Below are 15,923 nucleotides of genomic sequence, written 5' to 3'. Positions count from 1 at the left end.
GTTATTGATCGAGCTGTTCAGGAAGGATTTTACCATCCTGCAGAGCAGGTTTTGAACACGTACAATCCATGCTTACCCTGCGTAGCCGTGGAATAGAGCAGGGGTCCCCAACCCCCGATCCATCCGTGGCACGCCAGCAACCGGGCCGCACAAACCAGCAAACCCTCACCTGTGGGATGCAGGCAGCACACAAAACCACGCACTCTCCGGTCCGCGGAAAAACCTCTCTCCACGTAAGCGGTCCCTGGTGTGGCCAAAAGGTTGGGGACCTCTGGTACAGAGCATATACCAATATATAACATAGGAACGCTATATGATCAATATCTGCATTAGGTACCCTTTGGACCAAGTGAGATGCAGTATCATTTGTATGAACAGAGTTTATTACCCCCCCAAAAATAGACTGTTGTCCACTTGGGCTTGGGGGAAGTATGACTGTCTCCTGGCCACGGGGAGGAGAATTTAACCCCTTGTGTAATCCTTTCCTTGCCAATCTCCTGCCCTCCCATTAGCGAAGAGGAGAAATGGAAAGAACGGCTTGGATTCCAAAGTGCAAATTTAGCCAAAATGCAAACAGCACTGAGGAAGGAGGCCGGTGACACCAGTGGAGGAGGACTGCTGACAAGAGTGGAGGAAAGAGACTCTTCACGCTCTCCGGGAGAGATGAGGACACCCAACAAGCCAAGAACCGTCTAAGGTTCACCTACTTGAGCGGTGCAGGAAGAATGGTCTGGTAATTGTAATGTTGCTGCTGTTGGCTCAGGATTTGCAGTTGCAAAAACAGCTGCTGCTGCTGCAGCAAGCGAGCGTAGTTGGTGTCCATCGGCGGCTCGTTTCTCTCTCCTTTCTGATCGGGGGGAATATACTGGTGATATTTTAGTTTCTTCACTCTGGGCTTCGGCTCTTTGCATTTCTTGCTCCGAGGTCTGTCACTGGGGTTCTTGGGGTGAGGTTGCTGTTTTCAAGAAAGAGAAGACAAAGCGACGCTTTCATCCAGAGCCGAAGCGAAATCCCAAACTGCCCTTCGGTGTTACAGTAGAGGTTTTCTTTGTCTGTCTGTTTGTTCCTTTGTCCGTAAAGATCAGAGGCTTCCGAACTTGGCAACTTTAAGACTCGTGGACTGACTGGGGAATTCAGGGAATGGGAGTCCACAAGTCTTAAAAGTTGCCAAGTTTGGAGACCCTCTGCCTTACATTCTTTTCTCCAGGGACTCAAGAGGCAAGTGACCTTGCCCTCCAATTTCATCCCAACAACTACAAAAGAAAGAGGAATGACTGGCCCCAAGTTCCAAATGGAGGGAAACTAACCAAAGAGAGAAGCAATCTAGAACTAAGGAGAAATTAGTTAGAACAGTTAACCAGTGGAACAACCCGCCTCCAGAAGCGGTGAATGCTCCAACACTGGAAGTTTTTAAGAAGAGACTGGACAGCCAATTGTCTGAAATGGTATATAGGGTTTCCTGCCTGAGCAGAGGGTTGGACTAGATGACCTCCAAGGTCCCTTCCAACTTTAATATTATCCTTATAAAGTCACCGAGTGAGCGTTCATGGCTGAGCATGGATTTGACCAATACAGGTAGTCCTTGACTTACAACCAAAATGGAAGATCTGAAATTCTGTTGCTAAGGAAGCTAAGTGGGCTATGCCCAATTTTTACAGCCCCTTTTTTCCTGCCACGGTTGTTAAGCAAATTGCTGCGGTTGTTAAGTGAATCATGCAGTCATTAAGCAAATCCAGTTTTTCCCCTTGACTCTGCTCATTGGAAGCCAGCTGGAAAGACTGAAAATCACCTAGGATGCAGCAACCATCGTAAATACCTGTTGATTGCCAGAGGCCAGAATTCTGATCGCATGATGGTGGGGAGGCTGCAGTGGTTATAAGTGTGAGGACCAACTGTCTAAGTTACTTTTTTTCAGTTCCGTTGTAACTTTGAGTGGTTGCTAAATGGATGGTTATAAGTTGAGGGCTACCTGTACACGTACCATTATACTGCACTGGTTCTTGATCTGGAAAAGAAGGATTTTTACAGATTCAACAGTAAGAATCCCAGGCTGAATTCAGCATCTATCTATAATTTATCTATAATCTCATTTCCTGGCAAATAGATGGGGAAGAAATGGAGGTAGTGACAGATTTTATTTTCCTGGGCTCCAAGATCACTGCAGATGGGGACTGTAGCCAAGAAATTAAAAGACGCTTGCTCCTGGGGAGGAAAGCCATGGCAAATCTAGACAGCACACTAAAAAGCAGAGACATCACCCTGCCAACAAAAGTGCGTATAGTCAAGGCTATGGTCTTCCCAGTTGCAATGTATGGCAGTGAAAGCTGGACCATAAGAAAGACTGAGCGCCAAAGAATTGAAGCCTTTGAACTATGGTGCTGGAGAAGACTCCTGCGAGTCCCTTGGACTGCAAGGCGATCCAACCGGTCAGTCCTAGAGGAGATCAACCCTGACTGCTCTTTAGAAGGCCAGATCCTGAAGTTGAAACACCAATACTTTGGCCACCTAATGAGAAGGAAGGACTCACTGGAGAAGAGCCTCATGCTGGGAAAGGTTGAGGGCAAGAGAAGGGGACGACAGAGAATGAGGTGGCTGGATGGAGTCCCTGAAGCAGGAGGCATGAGCTTAAATGGACTCCAGAAGATGGTAGAGGACAGGAAGGCCTGGAGGAACGTTGTCCATAGGGTCGCGATGAGTCGGACACGACTTCGCAGCTAACAACATAATCGAGAAGATGATTATCTTTGGAGCTGCCTTAGCATTTGCTTTTTCACTTTAGCAGCTGCTCTTAACCATTTCACTTAACTCTCTCTCCGAAGCAGACCAAACCCAATCTTTACTGATAGGAAAATACCGCTCTGCGTTCTACCTTGCTAATTATTGAGACAGAAACACTAGTACATTAATAATGCTGGTTGCCAGAATTGTAGCTTCGCCTCATCAGTCAGGAATTATTATCCTAAAATTTAGGCCGGTGTCTCTTAAATTGTGATTTAAGGGTTAAAGCTTAGCGTTACAGGCTAAGGACTCTAGCAAAAGTCGGCATAACTTAAAGGTGATGTCAACCTTTTGTCTATTCAATTCAGTGAGATATCTTATAAAAACAAATGTTATAGAAACTGGCAGATGTAGCTCGTTTCCTTCAGTCATTTGCAAAACCACTAATCCAGCTGGCGACATTCTGAAAAATACAATTACTATATTTACAATATCAATACCCAAGGTAAAAAATATTTATTTTAGGAAAATGATTAATAGTTACTGCAGAGCTGGATGATGATGAAGATTTCATGCTTGCTTGCCAATGCATACATGTGGGGGTTTTTTTTCCCCCTAAAGTTTTAAAAAGCTCTTGCCTGACTAATTATATATCTCATTTATTCCTGTTTAAAATGTTCATTTTTGTTGAGGAAAGTGGTATAATTAAACCAACACCCACTGTTTTTGTTCTGCCCTACCTTTATTAGTGTTGGCCCACTGCAGTGTTTTGTGGCAGTCACAGAATTTGTGGTAAGAGGAGCAGCAGTTGTGCGGGCGACATGCTGATCTGTGACAGGTGGCTTCAAAAAGTCAGGTCCTGGTATTGCTATGGGGGGATACTGAGAAGAAAACAAAATGAGAAACAGCTATTTAAACATTTTCCAACCTTCAGCAAGCGTCAGCTTTTCACAGAGATGTCGTGGTATTTCATTATAGCTATATTCCCCTAAAAGCAGTCCAGTGAAATTCAGGAAAACTGCCCCTTGTTCAATAATCAATCCAAATACATTTATGAATTAATTGTGCTTTGTGCAGTCAAGTTTTTCTTTTCTTTAAAATAAATTTGGGAACATCTGTATGCCTTAGCTGGATGCCTTTTGATCTTGAAAACTGTAGGAAAGTTTAATCATGTTTCGGAAGGAGAAAATGCTTAATTACTATATATCAACTGTATGAAAGCTAGTTTCTTTTCTTTGCTAGCTAGCTGATAAGGGACTTGGAGAAATATCAAGAGCACTTATGTACCGCTTCGCGGTGCTTTACAGCCCTTCTCTAAGCAGTTTACAGAGTCAGCGTATTGCCTCCAACAATCTGGGTCCCCATTTTACCAACTTCAGACAGATGGAAGGCTGTGTCAACCTTGAGCCAGCGAGAACTGAACTGCCAAATGAACTGCTGGCAGCCGCCAGTCAGCAGAAGTCGCCTGCAGTACTGCATTCTAACTATTGTGCCACCATGGCTCTTAATCTTAAAAGAAATATTAAATATAAAGGCAGCTTAGCATGCCAGAATAACCTTTAAATTTGCAGCCAGGAACTCTGCACTGCTTCCTGTGCAACACGTCACATCACACTTTTGATGCTCCACTCTTGCGTGAATAGAGCTCCCTGTGTGCACGCACGAGCCAGCCCACCCCCTCATGCAGCCTGGTCCCTTCTCCCCTCTCCCAGCCGGGCTGCCAAGCCAGAAAGGTTGGGGACCGCTGCTCTAATTGCAAAGGACAGAGAAACGATGATTGAGATGGCATTTTACTCCCAATACTAAAGACGTTACGATAGAACGGGTAGAAAAATTTCAGGCATAGAAAACAGCCCATTCCAACAAATTGGCATAATGGAAGTACTGAACGCTGTTCCTAGATAGGTTGGAAGGCTAATTATGCTCAAGCATAAACAAGCCACCTGTCTTGATTTGATTAGCTCTTTCTTTATTTGTGACAAAGGGTCAAACTGGACCTCTTGGCTTTTCTCCAGAGGGGGATATAAGGACATAAAAATGGGGAATATTTGAAATCGAAAGCTAGAAAGACACAGCTATTAGTGGGAGAGAAGCTGCTTGGTTGACATCAGAAGGCAGCAACATTTCAAAGGGCTGGCGGCGTACCTGTGTGGCTGAAGAAGCTGGGGTGACCGGCGAGGGTGTTTCTTTCATTTTGGGCTCTCCGGGGGAAGCGGTTGACCCTTGGGACTCCTGGCTACCAGGCTGATCGGGAGATAAAGCATCGCTGCTGTCTTCATCAAACGAGAAGTCCTCCACAGCTTGAGGATAGTTCTCCTGACCAACCGCTAAGGAAAGAGAAAAGTTCTTCTTTCAGCTAAGCCATGACGGAGAGAGGAGACGCTGGCGAACACAGGCGGTCCTCAGCTTACCAGCACAATCATGGCCAGAATTTTCGCCGCTCAGCAAGGCGGTTGCTAAACGAGTCAAGCCCGTTTTGTTTTTTTAGCAAACTCCCTCTGCCATGGTTAAGTGAATCACCATTACTCGCGAACCCGGCTTACTCTCATCGACTCTGCTTGTCGGAAGCTTAACTGGGGAAGTGCAAAGAGCAACTGCACTGACCCAAGGTTGCTGCAGCCATCACAAATGTAGGCCAATTGCCAAGTGGCTGAATTTTGATCATTGGGACCACGGGGAGGCTGCGAGGATTGGTCACTGGCTGCTTTTTTTCCCCAGTGCCATTGTAACTCTGAATGGTTACTAAATAAGTGGTCGTAAGCAGAGGACTTCCTGCCCAGCGACTGCACCAACTGGAAGTGTGGGCTTGTTTTTCCCAGTCACTTTTATTCTAATCCATAGATCTTAACGTACGGATTGTTTCTGATTTTTCTTTTTTTTTCTTTCCGTTATCTCTTTTTTAGAAAAGGACAATGGCTTTATCAAGCAGGTGATGGGAGTAGATGATTCTTTTTTTAGGGGGAAACCATCCAGGTGGTATGTGTTCGCTCACGGCGTATGATTTAGGATCGCAGAATCGCTTCCGCCAATGCAACAGAAAAGCTGAACGATATTATTCCATACAACTCCAAAATTAATACTTTCTTGAAATACAAAAAAAAAAGATGTTAGACAGACACAGACGGAGACACACACACACACACGTTTGCGTATTCTTTTTTCCCTTTTCCCTATTTTTATTTATGTTTCCGGTCTTAACAGACGACTCTCTGGAGTGACAAACCAAGAATGGTCTCTAGAGGAAGTGTCACAATAACACAAAGGCACATTTCTGATGGGTATTGCAACACTTCAGGCTTCAGTTTTTTCACGAACTACGATTTCTGGCAACGACAGACCTCGCGGTCCTACTTGCCTATAATTGCTTCTTTGACGCTGGAGTCCACAGGGAGAATATTCTTCTCCACCAGTTCCATGGGGCCCGGCCTCTGAGCGATCTTCTCGTTTAAGTCATCGGCAAGTCGCGCCCTCTTTAACTTCATCTGAGTGGCCTGGAGAGAAGGTTCTGCAAAGGTTTCTGGGGAAAAGAACTACCAACGGTTAAAAAAAAAAAAACCTTGGAAGTGCTACAGAAATACTGCCTTCAAGGTTTAGTGCATGTGTCTAAAGTTGAAATGGAGATAGTAGAGCAGATAGTGTAGAACTAGAAAAAGAGAACAGGGGAAGACTCCGGAGCTTCCCTATTACAGCAGACAGAACAAATCTGAAGTGAGACACTTTCTATGTAAAAACAACAGCTCCAAGGAAATAAGTTTTAATCCTACTTAGTTAAACTTGTAACATTTGGCATCCCAGATGGAGGTAAGAAAGTGTTTTAAATCTGGGTTTTAAATCCAGTTCTCGGGCTTGCCGAGCTTGGTGCTGACAATAAGGTGAACTATAAACTTCAGTTTATAACCTGTAATAATTAGATTCACACGTACAACATATTAAACCAAAGTCCAACAAACCATATTGTGCTTGGGATATGTCCACTGCTGTTTAGTTGGTGTAGAACAGGGCTTTTCCAACTTGGCCCTTTTATGACTTGTGGACTTCAACTCCCAGAATTCCTCAGCCAGGCACACGTGCCTGGCTGAGGAATTCTGGGAGTTGAAGTCCACAAGTCATAAAAGGGCCAAGTTGGAAGAGCCCTGGTGTAGAAAGTCACTCTTTTTAAAACCAGTTGTCGGGGTTGGTAATGTGGGAAAACATATGGTAAAGATGCAGCCTTGCATTTTTTTTGCTGAGCAGTTTCACTTATCTATTCAGAAATTCAGAAATTTAATCAGGAAATCGGAAATCAAAGGGGGTTTCTCACCTTCAAGAATATGCATCCTGACTAATTCTGATCGATCAGGCCTACTGCGTATTTTATGCTTCAGAAAGTTTTCAGTCTGGAAGAAAACAGGTAAAAAAAAATGCACACTACACTTAACTGGTAATAAGCACAAAATAGTCCCAGTTTTGCTGACATTGATGGAAACCGCAAAGCACTGTCAGACAGCCATTTTATTATCTGACAATGCTTTGCAAGATGTTGCCGATATAACAAAACTATGTTTAGTATTTATTTTAAATCATCCAGAAATTCAGGAACTTGATCGTCCGTTCCACAAGGTGTAAAATGAAAACTGAACCACTTCAAATTTTATATTCCAAATTTCGCTGCATTCAAGAACAAGAAACTTATTCTTTCAGATCGCATGCTTCTACTTCTCAAAGCAATAACACAAATAGAATTGTATCTTTATACAGAAGCAGAATGCTAAGTAGTCTATAATCTGAAATTCTTAACAAATCTGCCACAGGTGCAACACCAGGGATATTATTGAACAGACTTTGAATTTTAAAACAATTGTCATTTTTCCTTATAATGTACTTTGTTTTTCTGAGTATTTATATTGAGTACTTTAAGCTGCATTAATGTATCTATCAGAGGAAATGTGAGTTGTTTTTTCCATAAACCTGCATTATTTGTTCACAAAAGCTTACAATATATTACAGTCTCATGTATCCAACACAGTCTAAAACATTATAAACATTTTAAAATGTCCATATACCTATGGCTGTTTTAAATTTGTTTTTAATAATAAATCACCAAGCTATTTCCCTATTTCTCTTGGTTTCTAAGCAAATGTAGTAAAACAAAGAGACTGCCCTTCAAGAAAAAAGTGAAGATAATTGTGTAGCACTTTTGTTATCCTCATCAGTAAGTTTGGAAAATTCAGATGATAATTTAAACTTATACTCTGACTTCTCAAGTTTAGAACTATGAGAGAAGACGGCCTGGTTTTAATTGTTTAGCAAATAATTTTAATTCTTTATCTTTAGGTTGAAAGAATAGATAATTACTATAACGGCCTTTGCCCAAAAGAATCCTGAGAGTTAATCATTAAATATATCATGAATAATTACTGGCTTCCAAATGCAATACTTCAACAGCCAGGTATGAAACACACGTTACTAGGGAGTATATATTGTCTCATCGCAAGGATTGGCTGAGCTAATTTTGAAAGTGTTTGTAGGAATATGTGGTTATTCAAGCTGTTGCTACGGTTTGAATGGTTTAAATCAGTTCTCCCTCAATTTCATTACAGAACGAACTCAAGTTTCTTTTCCAAAAGTCTGTAACAATTTCTCCTCGCTTCCAAAAGCTCTTCATATAACACTTTCCCCCCCAAGACAATCATATGCAAAGAATGAAATATCATGTTCGAACTTGATTTCTTACCCTGGCTCTTTCCAAACTCTTTATTTGCTCATGAAACACAGCTGGGCTCTTCAAAGCTAAAAGAAGGAAATGAAAAAGGGTCATGAAGACAGGAGATCATAAAGGTATATATGAATATCTTACATTTAAGCAGGTTTGTTTCAGCTAGATTAGTAGGGGGCTAACTGACCTCTACAGAAAGAATGGCTGACAGTAGCTGTAATGAAATCGCCCTAGCTGCATTGTACTGGATTCCAAACACTTTAATTAACTTCATAAATATGGAGTATTAGCTAAAAGATGAGCAGAAGATGGCCTTTTCGCACTACTCTTAATATGTAGGCCAATTATGTAATAGCTATAATAGTAGTACTAGTGGTAGTAATAGTAAAAATATCTGTCTTGCATCAGGAGCCTCGTGTCAAATGAACAGGGATAATTAACATCGGCATAGCTTCTTCATTCTCTTTTCATATTCTGTACTCTGCTTACTAAGTATTTTTTAAAAATAGTATTGCATGTCCTGTATGTTTTAGGTTGCAAACAAAAAAACAACAACACCCCAGCAACACAGTTACACCGTATAAACAAATAGCACAACAGATAATGACGGGATCCTAACCAATAATAACGAACAAAGTTCTGCTATTTCCTAGAGTTTTCAAGCAAGCTAAAACAATCCCAGTAATTTATTTTTTCCCCTCGTTAGGTGGTCACTGCAGTCCCTAAAGCAAGGGTGCCCAACCTTTGGCAACTTTTAAGACCTGTGGACTTCAATTCCCAGAATTCCCCAGCCAGCCATGAATTTTGGGAGTTGAGCTCCACAAGTCCTAAAAAGTTGCCAAGGTCGGATACCCCTGCCCTAGAGTATTAAGATGTTCTTTTTTGGGCATCTCTTTCAACTCAAGGTCCAAAATGAGATGGCAAGCAAATTAGGGCAACTTGTTTAATGCCATGATACAGCCTGACCTATCCCTGGATCTATTACCATTACAGCAATATTTTTCTCAGGCAAACCCTCAGCTATGCCAGCACAAGGTAAACAAGATGGTGTTTGCATGATACGTGAAAAGCAGAGCAACACAACTATGCCTGTTTTGTAATCCTCAGTACGCAAAAATGTTGGCTAATAAAAAAAATTGTGAATCCTTGCGCTACATCACAGTAAGAGATGAGTGGCAAACACATCTGCGTACCCTTGCAGAACATGCTTGGAAGAAAATGAAGGCCCAGGAAACGTAGTTCACCAACTTTAGGGTACAAGAGGACACCAGAACACAAACCCAAGGTTTGCCTTTAATCTGTCGATGGCTTGATGCCCTTGATTCGCCCAGACTCAAAAAATAAAGGCTCTCATTTCTGCATGCCAGATTAAATTGTTATCAATCATTTCCCCCTTATTTAATTTCCAATTGCTCATAATTTCATTGTGATGAATTCCAGGTTTAATAAGGTAATACATTTTCCATCAATTCCCTTTAATTTTCAGATATCAGCCGAAGTAATATTTACAGAGTTGTCATCCGGCCTTTAAATTTGGATGGGTACTGAATATAATCGTCTATTTCCTTTCATCTTTAATAAGACATCTAAGCACTCAGTGTTACACAAGCTTCAGAAAATGAAATTAGCCTTACGTGGCATGATTCCCTGGTCCACCAGCTGCTCCCTTGTTCGCCTTTGCTGTAGCTTCAGCTGAAGAACTGGCAACAGAGAAAAGGGATTTATTACTTGACAAGACGGAACTCTGTCTCACAGTTATAATGGCTGCATTCTTTTGAGAACTAAATACTAGCTGGCATAAATCTTTAACATTAAATGCTTAATCGGATCCAGGGTAGGTTTACTGCTCAGATAGTGAGACTGTGTACAGGCCACCCTCATCATAACTGTTCAAAGTCACAACGACACTAAAAGAAAGCGACTTGTGACCATTTTTCACACTCACAACCGTCGCAGCATTCCCCCAGGGTCACGTGATCAAAATTCAGAGGCTTGGCAACTGGCATGTACTTATGACGGCTGCAGTGTCCCAGAGGTTATGTGTCTGTCACCTTCCTGACAAGCAAAGTCAACAGGGAAGCCAGATTCGCTTAAGAAACCATGTTACTAATTTAACAACTGAAGTGATTCACTTAACAACCATGGCAAGGAAGGACATACAATGGGGCAAAACCCACTGAACGTCTGTCTTGCTTAGCAACGGAAGTTTTCGGCTCAATTGTAGTCCTAAGCCAAGGACTATCGGTAGTGTGTGTACACAACACAGATGATTATCATCTGATGCTTGGTGATTATAATCAGAGGATCTCTTAAGATACAAATGCTTTTATGGGCAACAATATACAATCTCTCCGGCGTGGCTTCATAGAGTCACATTCTGCAATAGGCAAACACTTCGGCTGGCATTATTTCCCCTACAATCACACAGCTCAGCACCACAAACATTAAAACCAATGTACAGAGAAGATATTGCTCTGATCGCCGGGTATATATGCACACAACACATCACTGGAACCCAAGTAACGTAATTTTTTGCAGATGCTCTTGCCTGGGTGCTGCTAACGCTCGTGAAGGCATCGTAGGCCAAAGGCAATCTCAGTTGTCAATGTTCTTTGCAACAGCCCTTAGAGCTCAACCTAGAAACTGGACAAGAATACTAGCTGGCTTGTCTCCAGCAGAAAACTTGGAACGTTTGGGACGGCGCTATTCTCTGCCACACCTAGGGGGTGAGTCAGGGACATGGGGAAAGAGGAGTAAGGGAGAACTCCATGTTTATAGCATCCATAATTTTATAAGCGTTCCAGAAGAGCGACAGTAGGGAGCGTTTTATTTTCTGTGCAATCTACTTTTTAATCTGTTTCCAGTTGTATGTTAATGTTTACCCCTGGATCGGATTTACAGTAGGAAAATAACATTTTGTAAGCAAGTCTTTATCTCTCTTTTTTTAACAATGGTTGTAAAACATTTGGAATTGGGAATCTACGTACGATACCTTTATTCTCTTCCTTAAAATAAAGAGGACGGTACATTAAAATCAAATTAATATTAAGGTATTAGAAACAAAAGCATCCAATTGACAAAATAAGTAATCTTGCTGCTAAAATATATTAAAAACAACCCTCGCATAATGGTATTGTCTTTTTTTTATATAAAGCATTACAGTTGTTTTGACTATGGTTTTGACATAGCCAGAAATCATTAGCTTATAGCAGAGCAAAATAAAATCTCAACACTTTTTTGGAAAAAAAAGTAAAATATTGCATAATACATTATCCTTAAGACATGAAACTAGCAACTAGAATTCAGTTTTCCATTACTTCTTCCAAATCAACAACGTTATTGTGTCACCCAGAAAATGATGAAGATTAATTCCCTAAGGAGATTAAATAGTAAATACTAATAAGAAAGCAAACTTAGAAGAAAAACATTTTCTTCTGGGGGGGAAAAAATGAAAAAGCTAAACTTGCTAACCTTTATCCAAAAGTAAGAAATGCATGACTTCTCTCTACCTATAAAAATTTAATAAATAAATTTAATAAATAAATAAGTATACAAATTTATTTTTCAACTCAAAATTAGCTAGGAAATCTCCATCAGCAAAGACTGTTTTATATATGGATTTTTTGAAATTTTGTAAGCTTCTTGAAGTCACCCAAATCTGAGTCGGGCAGTTATATACAGTAATTTTGTTTAATAAAAACAAACACATATAGGGATTGAATGCATTTCTGGAGGGTTTCTGCCATAATATTAAGACACAGTACAAAAAGTGCTTCTTCAAGGAAAAACTTCATCATTATAGTTACAGTTAGGATAAAAAGTCTAAACAGAAGCCAGTTTTTTTTTTAACATAAGGAAAGGCGACTCATTTCCTTATTTTTTCCAAAGCTGGGCTAATTTTTCCTTGGCAACAGAAAATAACTTGAATGGAGCTTAGGCTGTAACTCTGTCCACTTACTGCAGAGGCCAAGTCAGTGAGGCCTAAGAACAAACACAAACTACAGTATTAGGAAACTGTAACTAATCTTTTAAAAACTTTGAACATCAACTATTTAAGTTACAATTATGTCAAAGAGTTCAGCCGGGTTACATACAATGCCAAACATCTGCATCTAGCAGAATGTTGTCAAATCTACCCGTTTATTAAGGTAATAAGACAAGTCACTGGAGGTTGCAGCTGTTAGTAAAGATAGTCCTCGACTTGCAACAATTCATTTAGTGGCTGTTCGAAGTTACTGAAAAAGGGGACTTATGACCGTTTTTTCACACTTACAACCGATGCAGCATCCCCCATGGTCACGTGATCAAAATTCGGATGCTTGGCAACTGGTTCGTACTTATGACAGTTGCAAGGGTCCTGTGATCAACTTTTGTGACCTTCTGACAAGCAAAGTCAATGGGGAAGCCAGATTCACACAACAGCCATGTTATTAACATAACAAATGAAATGATTCACTTAACAACTATGGCAAGAAAAGTCGTAAAATGAAGCAAACTCACTTAACTAGATGTTGAGACTCTAGTCTAGAAAGAGTGCAGAGAAGAGCAACAAAGAGGATTGGGGGACTGGAGGCTAAAACACTTAAGGAACCGTTGCTGGAAGTGGGTATGTCTAGTCCAGGGGTAGGCAACCTTGGCTCTTTTATGACTCGTGGACTTCAACTCCCAGAATTCCTGAGCCAGCAGGAAGTTGAAGTCCACGAGTCATAAAAGAGCCACAGTTGCCTACCCCTGGTCTAGTCTAATGAAGAGAAGGACGAGGGGGGACATGATAGCAGTCTTCCAATATCTCAGGGGCTGCCCCAAAGAAAAGGCAGTCAAGCTATTCTCCAAAGCGCCTGAAGGCAGGACAAGAAGCAACGGATGGAAACTAACCAAGGAGAGAAACAACCTAGAACTAAGGAGAAACTTCCTGACAGTTAGAACAATTAATCAGTGGAACAACCTGCCACCAGAAGCTGTAAATGCTCTAACGCTGCACGTTTTTAAGAAGAGACTGGACAGCCACTTGTCTGAAACAGTATTGAGTTTCCTCCTGAGCAGGGGGTTGGACTAGATGACCTCCAAGGTCCCTTCCAACTTTATTATTATTATTAACTAATGTTTCACTTAGCAACATGAATTTTGGGCTCAGCTGCGGTCCTAACTCAAGGACGACCTGTATAGACTCAAGAAAGAATAAACAGTGTTAGACACCTTGACTCTATTGCAAAAAAAATAAAAATAAATCTAGCAATTGTAAGAACAACTGCTGCCAAAAGGACAAATGACATTAGCTGAGCAGAAATCCTATTTGTTACACGGATTACCAAAATATTTACTGCTGCCAGAAAGCCAATGCAACCTAAGCCATGGGCAAACTCCTCTGGAAGAACCATGCCCCAAACAATATCATAATGCCATTTCATCACACCGGGTTGTTTTTGCCAAGGAAAAGCAATAAAAATGTTTTATCAAATCAGCACAATTACTCTCTTGCCGTAAATTGAAGAGGGATTATGCCTCTGTCATTCTTTTCCATTGGTCAGAGAGCTTTGACATTTTCAATCTCATAAAACGTACAGTCCATAACCAAACTAGACTGGCTGTACAGTTGTATTAAAATATAATAACATTCTCTGAAAAGATAATACATTAGCTTTTAATTTGTTTCTTTTTTTTTGTGATGGCTTTATGCTTTTGCTTCTGTTAGCCACCTTCAGCCGCTCAATTCTGAACTAGTATTCAGGGAAATAATCAGGAAATAAACATTTAATGTTAGATTTAGGTCTCCGGAACAAATGTATTAAGACAATGATTCTCAATCTTTTCTTCACCACGGACCCCCTTTAAGTATGTTTTGTGGCCACGGACCACCAAGACTTAACTCGAGATTTAAATCATAACATTCAAGCCTTCGTGGACCCCATGATGTCATCACAGCCCCCCCCAAGAGGTGATAATACGCCTTTAATGATAATATGTCTTTCACCAGAGCTATCTGGTATAACTGCATTTTTGAATATTTCAACAGAATTTAATCCAGACTTCAACAACTTCTAAACCGTTTTTTAGTTATCTGAAGTACTATAAGATATATGATATCTTTCATATTTGTGACGTAAATTATTTAGATAGCTCTGTCACTATTTGATTCTCGTTGCACTTCAACATCCAAAGGAGAGTTATGCTAATTAGCAGCTGCTGGAGCGAGCACTTCTGCTAATAATTTCCATGGCAATTAACAGAAACACGTTCATTAAAGAGTTCTACAATCACTGAGACAATACGCTGTTCAATTCAAATGATTGCTTTGAGTTGAACCGCAAATAGAAAGAAAATCAAAAGGAGTGGTGTTCAATCCGTTTTGATCAAATCAGGAGATAAAAATTCCAATTGCCAACTGAGGCGGTCAAGCCAGGAGAGGAAAATTGTGCCAGGCTGTTGATCCTTCTTCTCCTGACGTTCCTTTCTTGACCCATCACTCCTGGGAGGCCCCCAAATGGCACCCCCAGATATTACATTACCCACACCAACCCCCTCATTCTTATTCCTCATTCTCCAATCTTACCATCAGTCAACCCTAGTAGGCCAGTAATCTGGCATAAGCCGCTCAGCTGGATGTACATCTTCTAAACGCTGTCCGGTCACTTCGCTCCATCACTGGAGGTTCTGAAGAAGAGACTGGACACCCGTTTGTCTGAAATGGTCTAGGGCCGTGGTGGTGAACCCGTGGCACGCGTGCCACAGGTGGCACGCAGAGCCCTCTCTGGGGGCACGGGCGCCGTCGCCCCAGTCCTAGGCCTTCATCTGGGTTTTATAAAACCTTTTCGCTTCGGGCCTCCGCCGCCGTGTGCAAAAAAAAAAAGAGAGGTTCAATCAATCAATCAATTTCAACTTCTCGCGGGGGAAAAAAACAACATCTCGTAAAGTTGGAATTGATTGAACTTTTTAGTCCCGCCCAGTCTGCTGTTACCACCGCAGCCACGCCCACCCAATGGGCCACGCCCACCCGACACCCGACGATACATAAGTGGGTTTTGGGTTGCAGTTTGGGCACTCGGTCTCTAAATGGTTCTCCATCGCTGGTCTAGGGTCTCCTGCTGGAGCGGGGATTTGGATGAGGAAGTCCTGCAAGGCCCCTTCCAATCCCGATATTCCCTTCTATTCCCCAAACTACCTAATGTCGGTCCTCTTCTCTGGGTCCCCTCGTCACTAAGTGCCCGGAAGGATGAAAGATGGAACTTCTCACTCGGCAAGGTCACCCGTCGTCTGACCTCACAGCTCACACAGGTAAACCAAACACAACAAAAGCTCCAGAGCAGGACAGTCTAAGCAGGAATCCACATCCTGGTATTCAATCTAACAGTGCCAACAACTGAAGCCCAACCTGCTTGCCAGAACTTGCGGCATTGCTGGAACGGTCACCAGTTAGACCGGGGGGGGGGGTGTCTTCAAACTTGGCAACTTTAAGACTTGTGGACTTCAACTCCCAGAATTCCTCAGCTGTCTTCAAGGGGGGGGGGGAAAC

The 15,923-nt window shown here is 41.7% G+C and overlaps 1 protein-coding gene across 1 annotated transcript in view; it reads right to left on the bottom strand.

Annotated features, from left to right (window-relative positions):
• The window catches only part of MRTFB (myocardin related transcription factor B), a gene marked incomplete at its 3' end in the record, with an annotated part of 33,815 nt that overhangs the window by 13,334 nt on the left and 4,558 nt on the right, over positions 1-15,923 (bottom strand). Inside the window, exons 2-8 of the mRNA XM_083372766.1 lie at positions 10,048-10,113; positions 8,432-8,487; positions 7,019-7,094; positions 6,074-6,235; positions 4,864-5,045; positions 3,459-3,599; positions 708-955 (exon numbers count right to left, since the gene is read on the bottom strand). Coding sequence (XP_083228892.1) covers positions 708-955; positions 3,459-3,599; positions 4,864-5,045; positions 6,074-6,235; positions 7,019-7,094; positions 8,432-8,487; positions 10,048-10,113 — 931 coding nt within the window. The remainder of the gene's footprint in view (positions 1-707; positions 956-3,458; positions 3,600-4,863; positions 5,046-6,073; positions 6,236-7,018; positions 7,095-8,431; positions 8,488-10,047; positions 10,114-15,923) is intronic.

Source organism: Vipera ursinii (genome assembly GCF_947247035.1).
Source record: "Vipera ursinii genome assembly, chromosome: 13".
In the NCBI taxonomy this organism is placed as follows: Eukaryota; Metazoa; Chordata; class Lepidosauria; order Squamata; family Viperidae; genus Vipera; species Vipera ursinii.
This window is presented reverse-complemented; position numbering and strand designations above follow the sequence as displayed.